This window comes from Musca vetustissima, unplaced genomic scaffold (genome assembly GCF_032173495.1).
Source record: "Musca vetustissima isolate MV318-11 ecotype Yass unplaced genomic scaffold, APGP_CSIRO_Mvet_v1 utg994, whole genome shotgun sequence".
Classification (NCBI taxonomy): Eukaryota; Metazoa; Arthropoda; class Insecta; order Diptera; family Muscidae; genus Musca; species Musca vetustissima.
Window position 1 is genome coordinate 32,728 of NW_026875379.1, and position 22,083 is coordinate 54,810.

General features: G+C 35.3%; 1 protein-coding gene across 1 annotated transcript in view; it reads right to left on the reverse strand.

Annotated features, from left to right (window-relative positions):
* LOC133337823 (uncharacterized) overlaps positions 1-22,083 on the reverse strand; it is a gene marked incomplete at its 3' end in the record, with an annotated part of 91,609 nt that overhangs the window by 27,544 nt on the left and 41,982 nt on the right. The window contains exons 4-6 of the mRNA XM_061546027.1: positions 5,237-7,432; positions 2,944-3,498; positions 2,132-2,300 (exon numbers count right to left, since the gene is read on the reverse strand). Of these exons, the coding sequence (XP_061402011.1) occupies positions 2,132-2,300; positions 2,944-3,498; positions 5,237-7,432 (2,920 nt within the window). The remainder of the gene's footprint in view (positions 1-2,131; positions 2,301-2,943; positions 3,499-5,236; positions 7,433-22,083) is intronic.

The window sequence follows — 22,083 nt, forward strand, 5'->3', positions numbered from 1 at the left end:
TTTTGTCTTATGTTTTGTAATAATTTTCTGTGGAAATTTAATTTTTAAGAATATATTAATTTTCCCACAGACATTTAAGAAAGGGAAGCGTATTTCAAAGAAACATTTTAACGAAGATGTAACGAAAGTTTGGGCTGATTACTGAATATATAAAATACCATCGTTTAAACATGCAGATAATATTTATGATTTCTGATTATATGAGAATCGGTTAATACGGAATTTAGCACACGATCTTCTGGGCCGAATATAATTAGACGGAGAAAACATCGTAGCCGAAAAACGCCATTCCTGACTCATGTGTCTTCTTTCTGGTTCCTCCCCCAAGATGGGTAAAATTTAAAAAAAAATTGCTAATCCAATAAAAATGGTATGTAATGTCCGATTTGATGCCAAATAACATTTCTTTCAAAATTAATTCAAGTTGGAAAATGGAACCCATCGGTCCACTCTTTCTGGCACCTCCCACACAAAGTAGTGAAAATAGGGCCAGTCGGTCCACTCCTTGTTTTACATTCCACACAAATGTCAAAGATGAAGACTTGTTTATCCAATATCAAGATAATGGAATGTCGGCTTTGGTCCAAATTTTTCAAATCGTAATGTTTTTCCAATTCGACATTAAGACCCATGAAGAGTCTTAATGTAGTCAACTCTTTTATAAAAACACATACCTCATATAAACCGAGTAATAAATAAATGTAATCGATCAAGATCTTTCAAAGGTCCACCATAGCTCCCATATATAGTTTCGTCCGATTTTATGTAGAGCACCATACTGCCAATATTGGTTCGATTGAGACAACATTTTGCACAGAGAACTGAATTAGGACAAGATTGATTTGTGCCAAGTTTTGTTGAAATCGGTTCAGTTTTAGATATAGCTCCCATATATAGTTTCGTCCGATTTTATGAAAATAGAGCACCATAATGCCAATATTGGTCCGATTAAGACAAAATTTTACACAGAGTACTGAATTATGTCCTGGTTGATGTAAGCGAAGTTTTGTTGGAATCGGTTCTGTTTTAGATATAGCTCCATATATAGTTCCGTCCGATTTTAGGTAAATGGTGCACCAAACTGAAAATGTTTGCCCGATTGGGACAAAATGTTGCACAGCGTCTGCGCAGCATCTGTGAAGTTTTGTTGAAATCGGTCCAGATTTATATATATAGCACATATATAGTTTCGTCCGATTTTATGTAAATGGTGCACCATAACTCCCAATAATGGTCCGATTTAAGGGGACCCCCATTCTCGGGGTCAAATTTTTGTTGATTTAATTCGAATCTACACTAATTCAAGAATGTTCCTACAAAATTTCAAGTGTAAATCTTAAGAACTCTTGAAGATATAGCCGATTTATTGTGTCAGCATCAAGTGACGGCTAAAGGGCTTCTCAAACTTTAAACGCGTTTTTCTCTTTTGCGAATGGCGGGCACGATAAATCTAATAACCCAATCGATTCCAAATTTTTACACGTTTCTCTGTGAGTGTATATCTATCGTATGAACTAGGATAAAGCCAATCGGTGAAGATCTTCGATGAAGATCTACTTTTTCTAACACCGTTGGAATTTTCGGATTCCGATGTTCGAATGAGGAGTTATCATGCCCGCCATCAAAAATAAGGACTTCTCGGCCCCGTCCGACTTTTGATCTTTCCTTACTGGTTGTCTTGGAAAATATTCACCTTTTTTAATTTTGCACAGAAAAACTGGTCATTTGACCTGAGTGCAGTGGTCGGAAAATGCCCGCCATCAAAAAGAAAAACTTTTCTTTTATACAAAAATAACTACAAACAGTGAGAATAATATTATATCTGTTAATTTGCTTATCATTTACATTTATGCAAAGATACAAGTATTCAATATAATACACTTTCATAGGTCAGCCGTTTTTACGGAGGTTCCCATAAGTTATGAGGTTTTGAAACTATTTAAAATTAAAAAAAGCAAAATAGCAATTATTTTCCTCTTACGATTTAGTTATAGATCCCTTATAATGTTTTCTCAATTTCTCAATTTTTGGCACATTAAAAATTTAGAAAGTTTTTTCCATTAAATGTTCTGTAACTTTTTATAATTTTCTTTAATTCATTAGATCAACAATTTAATTCACACATTCCAACATATTCTGTTGCATTTGGAAAATTGGGGCCAGATTATATTTGATAAGCTTTCGGCGTAAGAATAGGACATATAAAATGGTAGCCGACATGTTGTGCGTTGCAGTGTTCGAAGTACTTTCCATAACTAGATTTTCGATATTTTTAATACAAATTGCAACTAGCTGCAGTACTGCATGTTTAATTCGAAATATGTTTTTGTAGTTTTCAAAATATTTGTAACGTATATATTTAAATCAATTTAAATACTCTGTATGCGTTGTCAATTAATCAACCAACCAACATTTTTCATTTTTTGTGAAATTCTTGTATGTTTTAAAATTCGATATTGGATATTAGTATTCTGCTGTAGTTGTTAAATTACAATTTTTCACACATTTCCTTGCAAATTAGTCAATGTAAAAGGCTCGCACTCGCACTCAAAGATGCCACCTCCAATTTTCAACGCAATTAAATCGAACAAATGTAACTTGAATCGGGGTATTCTGGGGTCAACCGGCTACCGGAATATTTTTGTTCGGAACTTTTCAGAAGTTACCAACCAATGCACTCACGATCACAGGTTTGCTTCTCCTCTGTGTATTGTTTTATTCACCGTGGGGCTAGAAAACTGAAAGTGGTACAATTTGCCAACAGCATCGCAGGGGATGAGGAAAACAAGAAGTTGCAAACTTTAACAACAATAGTAATGCCTACCTATTGGGTTTGCCTCAGCATGATTTTGTGTGTGTGTGTGTGTATGGATAGGTCTGGGTGTTGTATATGTGTGTATTTGTTACGAAGTTGGAGTATTTGCTATTGTATTTGGTACTTACACTCTGGACCGCCTGATAATGTGTGTAGGCCGGACGATGGTATCACTTGGTAGCTGTCCCCCTCAACACCGATGGCACTTGTCATGTGATAACCATAACCGTTCTGGGTCCCATACAGCGATGAATTCGTCGACGACTTCTGTCCAGTTGTGGAGCATTGCTGTTGTTGATGATGTTGTTGCTGTTCTCGTTGTTGCTGCTGCTGCTGATGGTGCATTTGGTCTTCGGGATCATGGACGGCAGTTAGTGTCAATTCCATGGCATGTGCATCAAGTGTTTTACTATCTAAGCTGCCTGTGGGATAGTAAGGTGGTGGCGGCGGCTGCTGCTGTTGGCCACTGGTTTGAGCCACAATCGATGGCCGTCCCGAATCTAGGTCATATTCTTTGGCAGCTGTATTTGCTGGCTTCTTTGTAGCTGTAGCTGCCGAACGCCTGCAGCGACACACCATTATCGTGAATGCAGCAAAAAGTAGAAAGGCTACGGACGCTATAACTATGGCCACAATAGCAGATGTTGTGAATGCTGACGTCTCGGGCAGATATGACTTTCCAACTGCAAAATGGGGAAAAACAATAGACAGTACACTTACATACATGGGAACAAATTTGAAAACAACAAAAAACTAAAACAGAACAGAAAAAAAACACGAATCACAATCGAAATGTAACGCTCCACTAGCCGAGCAAACTGAAAACGGAATGATGACATGACATCGTACCCTAACTGACCGGCACAAAAGTTCGTAGAAAATATAGGACATGGTATTTGTTTGGCGCATTGCAAACGGAGAAGCTACGCAAACAAAACCCGATTTGCCACTGTTGGACAAGTTGTAATGGAGGGGAGGGAGAGTAGTAGGAATGGAAGGCATTTGTTCCGATCGTTAGTTTGTGAAGTCTAATTAAACCAATTTCTTTTGTACCACAATCCTCCAATGCTCTGTAGAATAAGTGGCAAAATCAAAAACGGATGACATAGTTCAACGTCAAATTTCACTAGCTGTGTCAACTTAATAACTCTTCACTATTGTCCCGTTTGTCATGCGAAGACTTTTAATAGAGTGGAAAAATTACAGTGGTGTACAAAAGTTTTGGAGACAGATAGATGAATATTTATAATGAAATGTCAATGAGAGAATAGGCAAAGTCTTTGGGTCCAACATCCATTGTCGGGACCTTAAAATAGAGACTGTATCATTGCGAATAACTTGGCATTGGCCAATTATCGGTCCTCTTTGTAGGGTAGCACTAATATAACCTAATCAGTTTTAGTTTGGTATATTGGATAGAAAATGTACCTACTAAAAGTTATAAATAATGGATTGGATTTTTCAGAATAGCCCCCATATAACGGTACTTCCCAATATTCTGTATATTGAAACTTTTCGACAAGTTTTATGTAGAAAATATGTAGAAAGTCTGCCTTCATTGTTGGCCCATGTTTGAGGGAAGCTGTAATTTCATATTTTGTGTTATTTTTGAGTATAAAATCTCCATACTAAAAATAATCAATACTGAGTTTTCAGGATTTGATGGGGTGTTAAAACTTCCTACCTAAATTGATTAATATTGGTTAACGTTTTGGTATACGGAAAATAATAAAAATAATAAACGTCCCCTTATCAGTATATTAGAGATTTTAGCTGCATTTTCCGATTTTAATGGCTGTAATTTGACTTTACGATATATTGGCATGTGGAAACCATAAACTAGACAATTGTCTTTATAAGTCTAATGCATCAACTCGACGATTGTATATATATATATATATATATATATATATGTCCAAGTTTTGATATTCCGCCAAATTAAGATCCCGCCCCATTTTCCGTATTATAAAGTCATTAATCGGATATTTTCATTGAAGTTTCTAAAATTCGACATATTGAAGTTGAAGTTCTTAGCCCAGTTTTCCAACCCGAGTGTCTGTAATTTGGAGCATTATTTCTGAAAGCATGAACAAACTACTGCCACATAATACAATCACAAAGATCACAAATATAAAAGTTCCGACCGATTTAAGTAATGTTGAATGTACACCACGTGGTGAAGGGTATATAAAGTTTAGTAGGCCGAACTTACGTAACGCCATTTTTACTTCTTACTAGTCCCATCTACACTTTTGCCCACCACTGTACAATGTCCATTAATAAAGTTCATTAATGACCAAATCTCTGCTCAATCAATGGCATCATCATCGTTGTTTTCGACTAACAACTTTCCTAATTGTCTTCTAAAGAACATTACATTGCTCTGTGTGTGTATGTATGTGTGTTTATCATCATACTTACTTTCAGCGTTCGCATATTCGCCGCAGTGGTTGTGGTTAGAAAGCAAACATAATTTAACACGCACCGCTGGACTCGGCTGTTTATTCTCGGCCAGAGCCAATGTCATGTCCTCAGCACGTCCCATCGTTGTTCGATGGCCCGATACCGAGTAATGGGCTCTTTGAGTTATATGATTAATCGTGGTCTCTTTGAAGGTGGCCTCGTTGCCCGAAGGCAGCAACGAAACTGTGTCCACTATTTCCCACGTGGCCATGGGCGATTCACGGTTCACCAACGATTCGACAATTGCAATTAGAGACAAACATGTGGCAGCAACATTAATGCCCACCACATGTGAATTGGGGTCATAGGTGACATGGAGGGGCGGCGGTATTTTGCTCACTTTCGTGGTGGCCTGCATTTCGTTGGAGTAGCCGGAACTGCCTTTGGCATTTAAGGCGTAAATCTTAAACATGTAACTTTGATGTTGATCGAGCGGAGCCACTTTGCAGGGATTTTCCCGGAAACAATCGAATTCCATCCATTCGGGTGAACTCATGCCGCTGGTGGAGGCATAACTGTAAACGGAGTTGCAGTCGGATAGTAGCTGCTCTTTGGGAGTGGGTACCCGTCTATAGGTCACCAAATATTTGGTATTCGACATGCCTCCATTGAATCCCGGTATCCAACTGAGTATGACAAAGTTATGTGAGGTTTCCAAGACCTTCAACGATGTCGGCCTCTCTGGTGGCCCTTTGGGCTGCAGTCGTATTTGCGTACGTATGGTATCCAAAGGATTCACTGCACGACATGAATAATCTCCATAGTCCGAATGAGAGAGGTGATTTATTCTTAGTATTGATGTGTAGATGTCATTGTTGTCGACTCTGGTACTAATTTCATAATGGCCATCCGATGACATTGTTAATGGCGATGGATTATTTCCGAATTGCCATTGAAATTCTGGTTTGGGATATGCTTGAACTTTACACTGAACCTCTGCGGATTCCCGCACGTCATAGGCGACTTTATTGTATTGATGCAAGACAATGGGCTCGTGTTCGATGCGTAAATGCATGCTCGAGTTGGCCGAATTCACTTCATTTTCATACAGGCAGGTGTAGAGGCCACGATCTGAGGGAACCAATTGATTACCATTGGGACGTCCTTTTCCTCTAAATCTCAATATACTTTGGATGGTGACAACACCGTTCGCCGTTTCTGTGGGAGTGGTCTTGATGTCGTACATTTTACGGCCAGGCAGGACTTCTGTGCCATCTTTAATCCAGCGAATAATCGGCACTGGCTTAGCTTTTGCACTGCACGTCACGGCATAATCAACATCGCCAACACGACGTGTCATATGTTGTTGCAACTTGGCGATAAATTGTGGCGGCTGATGCACCTCTAATGTGATGGTTGCCATTTTGCCATTACCAAGTTCATTGACGGCATGACAGTGGTATTTACCTTCACTGCCCAAGTGGGCCTTTGGTATTGAGTATTGCGGCCCTTGAGCCAGAATCTTCTGGGTGTTACTAAACTCTCCATCAATATCACGGAACCAACGATATTGTGGCACAGGCCATCCCGGTGGATTGGCCGAACAACTCAAAGTGACACCATTACCCACATGAACCACTGGTTTATTGGGTGTAATATATGCCTGACCAGGACGATGACGCACCAATAATGCCACTGTAGAATTTCCAACTCCCTCAACTCTTTTCGAGCCGTAGGGTTGCATTTGATTCACCGCCCTACAGATGTAATTTCCCGCATGTTCTGCTCTGACCGACACCAATGAAAGTAGTTCTCCAGCAAAACGGAAATCTGGTGCACCTTCTTTTAGCCATTCTATTGTGACGGGTGGTGGATTTGCTGTGACATTGCAGCGAACAACAACCGTTTCGCCTTCTTCAGCTTCATGTGTTTTCGTTTCGATAACCACAATCGGTGGATATAGAACATCTAGAATCAGATCCTTTTCGCCGGTTTTTCCTAGGCCATTGTCAGCGGTACAGGTATATTTTCCGGCATGATGACGACTAACCCGATAAATGGTATGTGTTGGAGTTGTACTAACATACTGGCCATTACGGGTCCATCGTACGTTCGATACCATTGGTTTGGCATCAACTCGACAATCCAGCTTGGCAACGTGATCACGTTCCACACGTAAGGGATTTTGCGGGCCAACATCGACACGGGGATAGTCTGAAATGGTAAGAAATTAAAAAAAATGAATAAATAAAGTGAGTTGAAATAATGATGATAATTATAGATTAAAGGTAAAGATTAAAGGTAAAATGTATATATATATATACGATATATATATATATATATAGTATGTATACGAGTTTTCACATACTAAGTGTTATTTATGTAATTAGTTTTATTTTCAATAATAGTCATCGTAGTTTTTTTTCAACTACATATAATAATTTTAGAGTTTTGGAGTTTTTATTTAATTTACATCAAAATTCCATGATATTATTATTCCCTACCACATCTGTCTGCTGTTAATATCATGCGAAAATTTTTCAGACATTTGAAATGTTTGTTTATGTCTGTGTTTTGTTTTTACACATTCACACATCCGATTTTCTACTCGCATCCTACCTTCCGACCAGTCTCCCCAGCTATTACCTAAGGGTATTTCTTGTTTACTTATTTTACAAACATGCCCTTTTGTACGCGAACACGTGCCTCCTGACTCTTGGTGCAGTATGAGACCTGAGCTAATTAGAAATTCCAACCAATATAAATAAAGTTAGGAGTTGTGCAAAAATTAATGCAAATAACTAAACAACTATTTCCTCATATTGTATGTACGAGTATGTGGAAATATTTCCCTGAACTCTGTCACACATACAATCTATGTGACTGTATGTGTGTGTGCGGGTAATTTTTCACATGGATACATCGTAAGGAGAAAACTTTTAATAAACACAAATAACCGGAGGCTAGGAATACATAAAAAACCGCTAATATAGAATATGCAGTAAACGTATGTACATGGTCTTCATATAATCTGGATTTGTGGTCATACAGTTTTTGGTTGAGTGTTCCGTGATAAAACATGCTTGTCATCTCCCAGATGTAAGGACAACGTTATTGTATCCTTAACCTTGATTCTAATGAGCTTTATACATTTTATACAATAAAAAATGTGTCTCATCACAACATATCCTTTAATTTTTTGAAATCCCTTTCAGTGCAGTGTTTATAATCTTAATCTCACCATTCTTAATATTTATTACCTTAATTAGCTACATATGTGGAAATTCGAAAGTTTTAGAAATATACGTTTTTGAACTTTCGACTCTTTCTCGAGAATTCGTGATGTACGATGGGTCTGCATTATACACGATGAGAAAACTGCGAATCTTATTTGACGAAATATGTTTTTCGATTATCAATCGAAGTGAGTTTTTATTCTTCATGTCATCGCCACTTATGGCCCTCAGGTTTTATGCCTAAGCGACATTGTTTTGTTCCGAATTTATGGATTTATTATTAAATATTCCAAAATTTATTCTAGCATATTCTAATAAATATATCCAATAATATGTATAATCACTCTTAGCCATCAGCAACAACAACACGAACAACATAATTTTCCATTTATGAATTTACACCGCCATATTTCATATTGAACAGGAAATCAAAAGGTGTTCACAATTAATTATATTAATGAAGTTGGTCATAAAATCACAGGATAACACCTCATAACAGCCACTCTCACCTTAGGTCACAATCTAATACGGCCATAAAAACGCTTCCGTAAGCATCACCCACAAATGTTGTTATTTGAGTGGAACATAGGCATAATTCAATTCCTAGTTTGCTCATCCAGTGTGACGTAAATAGGAGGGGGAACATCGAAAACACAAACAGGGATCAACAGCAACGACAGGGAAAATGTCCAGGAAACATGTTTATACAATACCCATGGGTAATAAAAATATTAGCTTTGACAACAACGATGGTAACATTATTGGTGACATGACTGGGCCGGACATTACCGTGTAAAATGGGACGATCCAATGTTAGTAAATTAATTAAAGAATGTTGGCAGTGTAATGTTTGACATTAGTGTGTTGTTGGGTGGCATTAGACAACAGGATTTGAATGTATGTAGTGTTGCAGCTCCACCTATTTGGGCACCAGTTTACCACTGATTTCATGTGAACGTTGGATGTTTGGCTTCGTTTTGGTCCTTGTTTTTAGTCCATAGCCATATAATGCAGAATATGGTGTTATTATTGCGAGCATATACTGTTTATTGTATAATACGACTGTTAGCGATATGAAGTTATTTGGTGTGTTATGTAATTTGTTTAGTTTTTTTGTAAACAGTAAGCCTTCAATTTGTTCTTCATATAAAACTCAGAACTGATAATAAATAATGACCAATAAAAAATATATTTGCATTTCCACATAATTATTTGGTATTAAAAAATATTTACCTCTCAATGTGTTTCTCTGATTGTACCGATGATGTGAAATGAAAAAAAAAATCATATTTTGCCTTCCTTAAATATGGGATTGGTAGATGATTATGTTTATTTTAATATACATCTTTTGTACGCACGTTTAATTTGTATATGTTTAATAGAAAATATATGGGAAGGCATTACTAATCTTGAAAATGTATTAACACAAATATATATAACTTCATTACTCTTTATGTATTGCTTATATATTAAATGTTTTGCATATCTCTTATATATATATAAATGAAATGATGTGCGTTGTCTGCTAAAAACTAGAGAACGGTTCATCGGATTTTAATAATTCCTTTTGCGTTGTATTCGCATCGTTAACCGGAAGGTTTAGCAGTAAAAATTTGCAAAATATTGGTTTTGAAAAATGCGGGAACGGCTGAACGGATTTATCTGATTTTAGTCTTAAAATATTATGCAGCCTATTTGCATTTCCACGAATTTACTATCGAGCTATTTTCTTTGCACCGCGTCGTAGTAGTTATTTTGAGATGTTTTGTATGAAAATTGGTGGTGTATCATTCATTTAAGGGAAACCCCCCCATTCTCGATTTTTTATTTTTAAGATTTTAAATGGGCTGGTAAATGAATACCAATGCTTGTTAAGGTTTGTAACTTTGCACATATTTATTTGAAGATTTAAAGAGGAAGAAAAATAATTTACAAAAAAATTTTGTTGTTGTTTTGTTGTTGTTTTGTTGTTGTTTTTTGTGATCAAAGAAAAGTCCTTATTTTTGATGGCGGGCATGATAACTCCTCACTGAAACATCGGAATCCCAAAATTCCAAAGGTGTTAGAAAGAGTACATGTCTGGCTCTCGTATGAACTAGGATTATTGACTTCGCTCTAAAATTAACAAAATGGCGGACCTTTGAAAAAATATTTTTGGAAAATCGCCGATTTTTTACCAAAAACCAAGTTAAAAAATAAGGAAGATCTTCACCGATTGGCTTTATCCTAGTTCATACGATAGCTATACACTCACAGACAAGCTATACAAGGCAAGACAACTTTTGCCGGGCAAGCTAGTTAAAAAATAATAATAATGTGTATTTCAAATCAAGTCTTCTATTTTTGGATTTTTTAGTTACGTTTTCAGTATTTACTACATATTTATGCATAAACAGAATAACGTGGGCTTTGCATTTGATTTTCAGTTACTTTTTTCATAAAATTGTATGATTTCTGTAAAATTTTAATATTAAAATTTTATAATTCTTGATAATGTTTTAACTATTTTTACATTTTCGAGAAATCTGCTTGTTATATTTGCAATTAGTTCGTTCAAATATGGTACAAATAATGTAATACTATACAATATTCGGAGTTCGAACTCATTACATTTGACGTGAAACTTCTACTTCTTAAAAATAAATCCAAATTAAATCATATCATTTTCCCCTATTTTTCCAATGATTTCACTATCTCTTCTATATTTGTACGCAATCATGCTGCTGAATCTATCGTATTTTACAATATGAATGTAATCATTTGAAAGATTTATTTGCTTCTCGAAATATTCTTCATAAAGTGGCAGACCTTTTGGATTTTCTAAAGAATGTGCAAATTTCGAAAATTGTAAAGAATATACTTCAGTCGCATTTGAACTTAATTTTAAAATGTGAAAAGAATAATTAATGTAAACAGCAGAAATGAATTTTGATTGAATATTTGTTGCACTCCATTATAATTGCCTGACATGGTAGACGCGCCGTCATATCCTTGACATCTCAAAAATGTTGCATCCAAACCCAAACTGATTACTGTGTTCATTATGACGGTCGAAGATTCTTTTCCTGTTAATCATTCTAATTCTACGTAGCAAAGGAAACATTCTTTGTCTTTTTAGATACCTTGTCAAAAATATACATATATAGTTTCATCCGCTAAAACCGATAAAAATACAAGACTTTTCACTTCTTCAACAATAGGCTTCTGTATGTATTCTCCAATTAATTCTATTAACTTGTTATGTATTCTGGGACTCAAGTATGTTGCATTTTGAGATGTATTCTGTACAGTATTCGGGAGGCTTTACTTCCCCTCAAGGTGATGTCTTCCCTTTCACACAATAAGTTTGTCTCAATGGCCACTTTAACATTGGCCACTTGTTTGTCCGTAACATGTTCTATACGTTTTGAAACATCTTTCATTATCGATATAAAATCCTGAGTCTTCATTATTGCATCTTTGTGGTATTCATTTTTTCGTGGTCGGTGAAGCATTCAAGAGCATCTTTTCAATTTGCAAGAGGGTGCGACAGAGGTATTTTTGGGGCTTGGTGCCGGGTATAATTAAAAGCGGGGCCTGTGTACGTCCATATTATAGCAGCAGTAACAAAGACAAGAACCTATATTTTCGAAAAAAAACTACGAAGTCAAGGCAAAAATTTTTCAACCAGCCCAAAAGTTGAACAATGTTTTGACTGGAAACGTGTAATCGGGTCAGACGAATCAAAATTCAACAGTTTTCTATTATCAAAGGCGCTATGTGAAGCACAGTGGAGGAAGCACAGTGTATTAACTTGTGGGACCTTGAACCGATGTAAGAATCTTGATAATGTGATAATGAATGAAGTCTCTGGAGTGATTTGCGGAGTCATTTCAACCGTTTTTTGTAGGTAACAACAACTGTCTTGTAGAGAAAGTAATTATGAGCCGGATGGGGATTCAAGATACACGCTCAAAATCGTAAGATTTCAAATGGCTGTCTGATTGAGATTAGTTGATTTACATAAATTTGTCCTATTGTACGCAAAATACTCTAAACTTGCCCGAATGAAATGAAATTTAACGTAGGTTCTAGAAAGGCATAAAGATCTCATTTTCGAGTTCGTTTACATTCATGTTAATGTTCTTTCGAAAAGTTGACGTCCGTTAGGAGCAGTGTTGCCAATTTAGCACTTTTAGTGCTAGATTTAGCACTTTTTGAACTCGGTTAGCGCCAAAAAATTGATCTAGCACCTAGCACTTTTTTTAGCATTTTTAGGAATTTTTTTTACAAATTTTGTTTCAATCCAAAAAAATCCCGTTTTTCGATTTAATATTGACGCATTGAATTTTCGCTATGTTTTACGCGATGAATTAAATTTTCCAATGCTATCCAGCATGTGCCGTGCATTCCAAATTTCTTAAAAAATGGTCGGTTACTTCATGGGGTGACTATGACATTATCTGTTGGTAGATTGTTTGTTTGGGAAAATGAAAAACCAAATTAAGTTATACATTTTATGAGAGCGATGTAATAATAATGAACATGAATTATATTGGAACTTTCTGAAAACAAGTTTTTAATTCAGCGGGAATCCCGAATGCCAAGTTATAACCACTTTGGATTACCGAAAAGGCGAGCGTACCTCTTTATATTGGGATTGTGCCAGAATAAAGACCAAAATAGAAAAATTCCGGCAAACATATTTTTTATATTAAAGTCGCTGTTGGGAATGAGATTATAAAAACTTAAAAGTACGCAAATAGGACGAAAATTGATAGTTGTCTTCATATTTGTACGCAATGTGAAATTACAGTTATTTACCTTAACCAAATTTTGACATTATTAGTATTTATATTTTAGTAGGAAGACTTCAAACCCCATCAAAACAAAAAATAGAAACAATTTAGTCAATTCGGTTGCGTGTCCGACGTTCCCAAAATGTCGAATAATGGGGAGGGTACCGCTCTCTGGGGGCTACCCCTAAATATGGACCCATATTAATAATTTTTGATAAGGAGATTTTTTACTCAACAAAATTTAAACAATCAAATTAGAACCAATGCAATTGATGAGGGCTACCCTTAAGAGTGGACCAATATTGATAAGTTCTAGTAAGAAGACTATATATCCAGGTAGAACACAATATACAAATATACAGTAATTTAGGTTGAAAAATATCCCTAAAAGCTTAAAAAACAAATATTGGGGTATGGTGTACCCAAAAACGACCGATGTATTCTATTTCCAATATCAAATCTCATAGGAGTAGTACCAACGTATGTGTAAAATTCCAAAGCTCTGTCTTAAATATTGCGACCTCAATCGGACGGACATGTTTAAATCGACAACGAATAAGCGTTAAGAATAAATGGGGTTTCTGATTAATATTTCATTATTAAATATTAACAATTTTGTTCTAAAAATTTTTAGCACATTTTTCTGGCACTTTTTTAAATTTTTTAGCACTTTCTAGCATTTTTTCAACAAAATCTAGCATATACCCAAAGTGGTGAAGGGTAGAATATACCCAAAGTGGTGAAGGGTATCATATAGTCGGCCCAGTCCGACTTTACTACTTTCCTAACTGGTTAGGAGTAAAAAAGGCTCAAAGTACAAACATCCACTGCCTTCTGCACGCCGCTGTATGAAGTACGCAAGCGACTGTAAGGTTTTACCGGTTTGATAACTGGACTTATATTATTATACCATGAATTTCTTTATTCTCATTCAAAATATTACAAAATATTTGACTTATTTAAAAATTTTAATAAGCTTTGTGAAATCAATAGACCCATATGAATACGACCGTCTTATAATGATTTCATTTCCCAGTGTTTAGACATATTTCAGGGGTTACGGGTCTGACATTCAGTTTGCTGCATCCTTGTGTGGTTTACATTGCTTTAAAAAATATAGGGAATTCATGTTAACAGATATCTAAAGCTTTTTAGTTAGAATCATCGTCGAATTTGAACTATATAGTGTAATCTTTTCCAAACTCTCACCTTGCAAAGCAATATATAATTTACCAACTTCTCTAGAGTAACTTCGGGTAATGTGGACTATGCGTCTAATGTGGACCACCCCCCATATCTAACAAAATGCTTGAAATATGTCAATGCCGTCATGATAAATGTTTTACTAATTAGAGAAAACAAACATCAAACTTGGTTTTTAATGAATAATTGCGAAAAATTGGAAAATGTAGGTCTGATTGTAAAAGTGTGATTTGAGCATTTAGCGCAATAGTCGAACGTTTTTGAAAAATAGTCGAACACTTTGTTTTTCTCGAATATAAAGAATTTATGTGGTTTTCTTTTTTTCTTTAACAAAAATATATGTTTAGCTGTAATTACAATCGGTGATTTTTAATTTTTATTCATTTTTGAAGTCGATAATTATTTTTAAATAAAAATATTCAATGTCTGGTAATGTGGACCGCTATAAAAAATGGGACCTTTTCATGAGGACGAGTTCGAAACATGGGTGCATTTAATATGCGAGGAGGTATTCTATCCTCTGAAAACTTGATATGCGAAATTACAGGTGCAAATGGGGCGGTACCCTTAAATGGGGGCTATTCCAAAACAAGAGTGCAATAAATTGAAATTTATCACAACCAATCCACAACCTACCTTTAACTTATTGACCGTCATTACCCACTCATACTGTTTAGAGTTTAGAGTTTTTTTTTTTTTTTTTTTGAAATATAATGCAATAACATTTTTATAGACAAATATATATAATGTCTGACTGACTGACTGGAATATATTTAGCCAACAAATCAACTATGTTGTGAAAACGATTTGTTTTTATTTTTACCGTTGTCACGCCCACAATATCAAAAAAAGAAAATGGTGGCCCACATTACCCGAAGTTACTCTATATTTTTAATATCTAGCCATTTTATTTATCTTCAAAGATGAGTGAGAATTGTTCACCCTGTATCTATGCATCTACACATCTCGATTTGCTCAGTCCATTAATTGTACAAAGCTATTTAATTTTTGTGAACGAGTGTGAGAGTAAACAGCTACATAGTTTCTATAAATCTTCATCGCCACCACAATAATTCTCCTTTCGACCAATAAATCATTTTCAGCAGTTAAACATTTTCGCATGTACAATTTTTTTTTTTGGCAAAAACACTTTACGTTGCCAGTTTCAATTGGCGCATACGCACGTACCAGGACACACGACCATAATCTAGGTTTATATATATTATAGTTTGGATATGTGTCCACTAAAATGCACATAATGATGCCAGCTTTTGGGCATTTTCCAAGCCATGTTTATTGAAAGCTATTTACCTCTAATTATATAGCCTTAACTACGCCTTGGCTAATGGTGCTTACAAGCATTTCATAGTGCTGCTCACATTACGAGATACATACACACATACCCATCGGCATACAAATGTGAATGTGTATGTGTGTATTTTTCTATGGGAAAAATTTGGTCTTCATATTACCGGTATGTGGTCGATGTTATTACAGTCATTGAAAATATTTTGCATGTCGAAACGGTAATAGGACAACAGAGTTTTTTTATAGCTCAGCCGAAAAAATGGGCATTAGAGGAAGGAAACGAGTCATAAATGTGTACCCACAGTCAACGCAATTTTGTGAAATTTGAACAGTGCATAACGAAATAAAAAATATAATTTCTTGCTGTTGAATAAATACATTGACAATATTTATGTGATTTCAAATTGTATCTTTATTTTGGAATGACCGACTTCATTCATATATTATGCGGTACTTTAAAAAAGTTAAAGCATATTAATAGACTGTGCTTAAAAAAACACACACACACAAACCAATAAACAAGTTTGAATAATTTTGTCGATATTCATTAAGATATATATTTGTTAATAATGGTCTTTAAAAATATAAAGGTTTTGATTTCTTAAAGTGAAAAGTGGGAAAAATACGCACTTTGTTAAAGTCTTCATTTATTATTAGTCCTTGGAAGACATATGTATATTTTAAATAGTCCACTCTTATTGAATGCCCTTAAAAAATATACATTTTTAATAGAATCTTAATGATATTATCCCCAAATTTTTTAAAAACAAAATCCTTTTTCAAGGCTGTACCCTTCGACTGTTGAAATTATTTTGCACATACATTGCCACTACTACTAAGATGTTTTGTATAGACAATCGGTATTCCAAGGTTTAGGATTTCATTAAAGGGTAGCCCCAGCATAACGTGACATATAACATTTTCCCAATTTTTGGGAATTTGGACACGCTTTCAACCAACATGACTACAATATTATATTTGGTATTCTCTTCAAAAAAATATCCTCTTGACCAAAGTTTCGGTGTAGTTTCCATATAAATGTCTCACATTATTGGATTTTTTGGGAACACTGACAGTCCTGGGATAATTTTTTTCCAAAAAATTGTCCTTAGAAAAATAATAAATTAAAAAAGTGATGCTTTCTGGAGTATATAATAAAAACCAGTGAGCGGAGCAGTATAGTGTGGCATATAGATCGACTCGAAAACAAAACCACAAAAAATAAGTTTTCGGTCCACTTCATCCCAAAATTATTATCTGATCATCACCGAAAATTATAAGCGTTGTCCTTGAACATAACGGAAATCTCATGGAAAATTTCAAAGCGATCAGCGCTATATTTCCACCCTCTAGTGTGGTAACGGGTTACTAAATAATATATAAATACACATACGATAATATAATTGGTATCAATTTAAAGGTCAACCACTCCTCTTGGATACACTAACAACTTCTCGGGTCTATATCCTTCAGGAGTAAATATATACGCCATACCATACAAATTTTGTCATTTTTCACACAAAAGTCAGGGTCCATATGACCCGCTAAATATTGACCAATCCTTATCAAATCAAGCATGCTTATTCTTTGGCCCAATCCCTTTCTGCATGTAAAATTTCGCGATGTTCGGGCAATAATTGCGGCCTCTGGAGTGACCAGAATATCAGACAGAAATAAAGTTTTTGGTCCATTTCATCCTCTAAATATTAACCGATCTTTAACAAAAACAATAGGGCCAGAACCCATCCTACATGCAAAATTTCGTGAAGATTGGTCCATAACTGTGGCCTGTATCGTGTTTACTAATTATAATGGGCAGAGGGACATACATGTCTAGATCGACTCAGCTAGTCGAGATATGATCGGTATACTTCAAGGTGGGTCTAGGACCAATATTTCGCGGCGTTACAAACTCTTGGGGCTGCACAAAGCTATAATACCCTGACAACATAGTTGTGTAGGGTATAAATAGTCAATTGATATATATTTAAATCGGAGCTCATTGTTAGTCCTCTGAAAACATATATTTAAAAATATATCCGCCACTATTGGTAAACATTTAAAGTAAAAATTAGCATGCTTGTTCTTTGAAAAATATTTTTAAAAGTTTTTTATAAGTCGTCATTCATTTTTTTACTTTGCCCTTTATGGTATCGTGCATAGAAAGAAATAGAAAGATCGACTCCAAGATTTTTAATAAATGTTAACATGTTGTTTGACCCACTGTTTTCAAATATTGCATACACAATGGTGTGAGTTTAGACGACCACCCAGTGACAACATGTCCACCTAACTTATTGACTCGTTGAGTGACTGCTTCAAATGAACCATAGCTAACCTAACCTAGACTAAATGACGTCCAGCCTAGCAGGATTGCCACTAACAAACTATCAAATGGTCATTCATTCACACACACACATATATAAATGTTGGCATGTGTATGTGTATATGTTAACATGCACATGTGTTTGTGTTGGTAATAATTGTATTAATTTGTTTTCATTCCACTCTCAACAATGTTCGTACATGCTATATATACTCGTAATCGTATGATGTATACACGGTTGAGTGCGTGTGTATATGTGCGTAGTGTTGAATTACAGTCATTTAGTTGTACCCGCCCGTATTAAAAATGGCGAATTGACTATTTGTGATCCGTGACGATAGACATTTCCTGCTCAATGGCCATGCAGAATTAGACGCATTTACTGACATCTCTTTTATGATTAGGTTATAGTTTCTTATATGGGTCTGGAAAGCGGGAGCTTAGTTTGAAAGTTAAGGCACTGCTTTAGAGAGCATTGAAAAAGACGATGGTGTTATCTATGGAAGTGATAATCAACATGTTTTAAAAATAAACACTTTTAGAATGACCTTGAGAATATCTCCAACATTCACAAAAAATATTAATCTTATATACATTGTCAAGTGTTTGAAATCTACTATAAACGTATTTCTCAGTATAAACATCTTCTAAATTTGTATATAGAATTATAGAAGGCCCCTTTTTAGGCCCTCCTGATTATCACGACTTTTGCATGCTATAAATTTAAATTAATTACTTTAGAATGCGTGTTTTGGGTAGGCTATGGATGATTAGACTTTAAACGAAACATTTTACCATTAGATATCGCTATAGTTGGCCATTGCAACGTTTTTATAGTTTTTTGTTTCTAAAATCACCTCAGCACGTTGGCTCTTTGAGCGCTCAAACCGCCATAAAAACAACCACATATACTACACACGCACACACTGCACCCATAGCTGCCCAGCCACATAGACATATTTGCCGTCCGCCATTTCACCATTTTCATTCGATATGAAATTTTAATATATTAATTATGACCGTAAGTAATTGAGCGAGAGTTTCGTTGATGGGAAACATGCAAAAGTAACGTTCTAAATCATATAATATGCAGTCATTAAACTTAAATGGACGGATATTAAAGAGTTTACATGACAGGCAGATTTCAATCGAAAACAGAAGCAATTGTTCATTCCGAACTAATGACATTAGTTGTAAAATGTTGATTGAATGGGGAAATGGATATATACATATACACAGGTATGTATTCTATGGGGCATGTGGATAAAGAATATATGTAGGTTAATGTTTTGTTAGAATAGAATAACAAATTTAGACAGCGTTGCAAAATGTTAATAAAGAGTACACAGACTGTGACCTCAGAAATGTGTTGTCGATACATTTGGAACCTCAAATTTTCATAAAATGACAAAAGAGATTCTTGGAGGGTAAGTAATTTTTTGTACGACATTTTTTATATTGGCCAATGCTTTGACATAGCTCCCACCCTATTTTGATGGTTTGAAGTCCATTTACTCATCGATGTGGCTGTAAGATAGTTGGAATAGGGGTAAATCGCAGAAATATATCATTATAGGCCCATATTTCAACGTGCACCCATAAATAAAGATTCGGACCTATTTTAGGTATTTTTATGGCCTTAGACGAATATTTCAATCAAAGTGTCTGTAATTTTGTTTCCTACGCCAGAATGTCATCACACAGCAGATATATAAACCCAAATTTGCTGCACTAAACTTTTTATTACTGGGTATGAGAATAGCTACAAACTTCGAAATTCGGTAGTAGTATAATAATATATTATTGTCTGATCTAATGGTAATTTAACGCTAATAATCTACATGCCGTCAAAATGATAACTTTATACTCCGTCTATTTATTTTTGTAAACAGAGTAATGATCTCATTTATTATTCCGTGGTGATAATATTTGACCCGAAGCAGCCTTTTGTTAGAAGAGGTTTAGATCTTAATATATATCCTGCCCTAATTTGGTTTGCATAAAGAAATGAAATTATAAAAAATACATTCGATTAAATCAAATTCTGCTATTTTGTCATCAGATGCAATAACAGATATTTTTATATGCCGCAAAACGTACGAAATTTCGTAATATTTTTATTGGCAAATGTTTGTGCCGTAACAGGGTGTTACACATGTAAATGCTTGTTCTCGGTCGTATCTATTGTCAAAGACATAAAACGTTTCCAAAGCTATAAAAGGTGGAATTAAAACGTACGTTTGTTTCACTTTTTCACTACCGCAACCCACACACACACACGCACACGTATGCACATATGCTCATATCCTCACACGAAGACAATTCACGTTCGCAGTTGATGTTGATGTTTCCATTCACATTTGCCGTAACCGCCATATTCGAATTCGAATTCAGTTGTACTAAAATTAAATTTGCAATTTGTTTAAATGTAATAAAATTTCAACAAATCTGAGCGTTGTGTTATTTTATGGGATCAAATGATATAACGTGACTCTCACGTACGCGTTCGTTCATTCGCTCGCTCATGCATTCGCCTGGTCGTTTATACCTAGCAGTGTACATATATCTCACTATACATAAATGTATTTGTGCACACATGTACACATGGACACACACACATATTCATAAATCCCTCGGAAAAATGGCCATACAACAACTGGTTGTGGTACATGGACCGATTGGCATTGCTTTAGTGTTTTTCAGCAATAAAAAATAAGAAGAGCTGTGTCATTCTGGCCATGTTATTGTTTTATCAACAACAGGCAACAAAAAAAAAAAAATAAGAAGGAAATCAGAAAAAATTGGGGCTATAACACATACACGCAGAGCAAAACACAATTGCACACATGGACAAAAACAAAAAACTCGTTTCACCTGGATTCAAGCTGCAGTTGGAGATACCTGAGCCAAGCGAAAAAGAGAAGAAAAACCAACGCGCGTATTCTGTAACGTTATTATTTCGCATAATTTTCACCAGATGTTGACGCTGAATGGTTGCGGCAACGATGACGGCATTGGTGATGGCCGTTCGGTTGGTAGGCATGTTTGCATAACATTTTCATTTAGCCACCCACAATATCTTTAAAGAAAACAAAAAAGTGAAAGCAAAACAGAAAAAAGAAGGACAACAAAAACATTTCGCAAACAGGAAAAACACCATCGCAGTTGTCGTTCTGTGAAATTTGAGAATTATGAAAACCCACGACGGAGTGTTTATTCGGTTTGAAGTAATTGATTTTTTTTGTATAACAAAAACGTTATTATTATACAATTGGAAATGTATATATTGCAAAGGATATTCCGAAAAATTATGATAAGTTTGCAATGTCGTAGTGCGTATGATTGATAGGAATTGCCATATATGCGAATGCGGAATGCAAATTATTTTTAGAAGGATTTCCCATTTTAACGGGGTTCGCTTATATGTGACTGTGCTTTGTTTTGTTTTGGTTTAAACGGATCCGTAACTACGAAAAATGAAATTGGGGTTTATCACCTTTGAGTGAGGTGTTAGCACTAACTAAAAACTGTTTGGCACAGCGTAATGAATTAGGTCTAGAATAATGTGTGTTAAGTTTCCTGAAAATCGGTTCAGATTTAGATATAGCTCCCATATATATTTTCGTTCTATTAAATGTAAATGGTGCACCACAGTAACTATATATCTTTCGATTTGCACGAAATTTGGCACAGCGTAATGAATAAGGTCTAGCATGATGTGTGTTAAGTTTCCTGAAAATCGGTTCAGATTTAGATATAGCTCCCATATATATTTTCGTCCGATTTAGTGTAAATGGTGCACCAAAGTCCCCATATATCTCTCGATTTGCACGAAATTTAGGAGAGCGTAAAGAATTAGGTCTAGAATGATGTGTGTTAAGTTTCCTGAAAATCGGTTCAGATTTAGATAGATAGTCTAGAATGATGTGTGTTAAGTTTCCTGAAATCGGTTCATATTTAGATGTAGCTTCTGTATCTGACCAAATTAAAAATTTAGTATTTAGTGCGACGTCT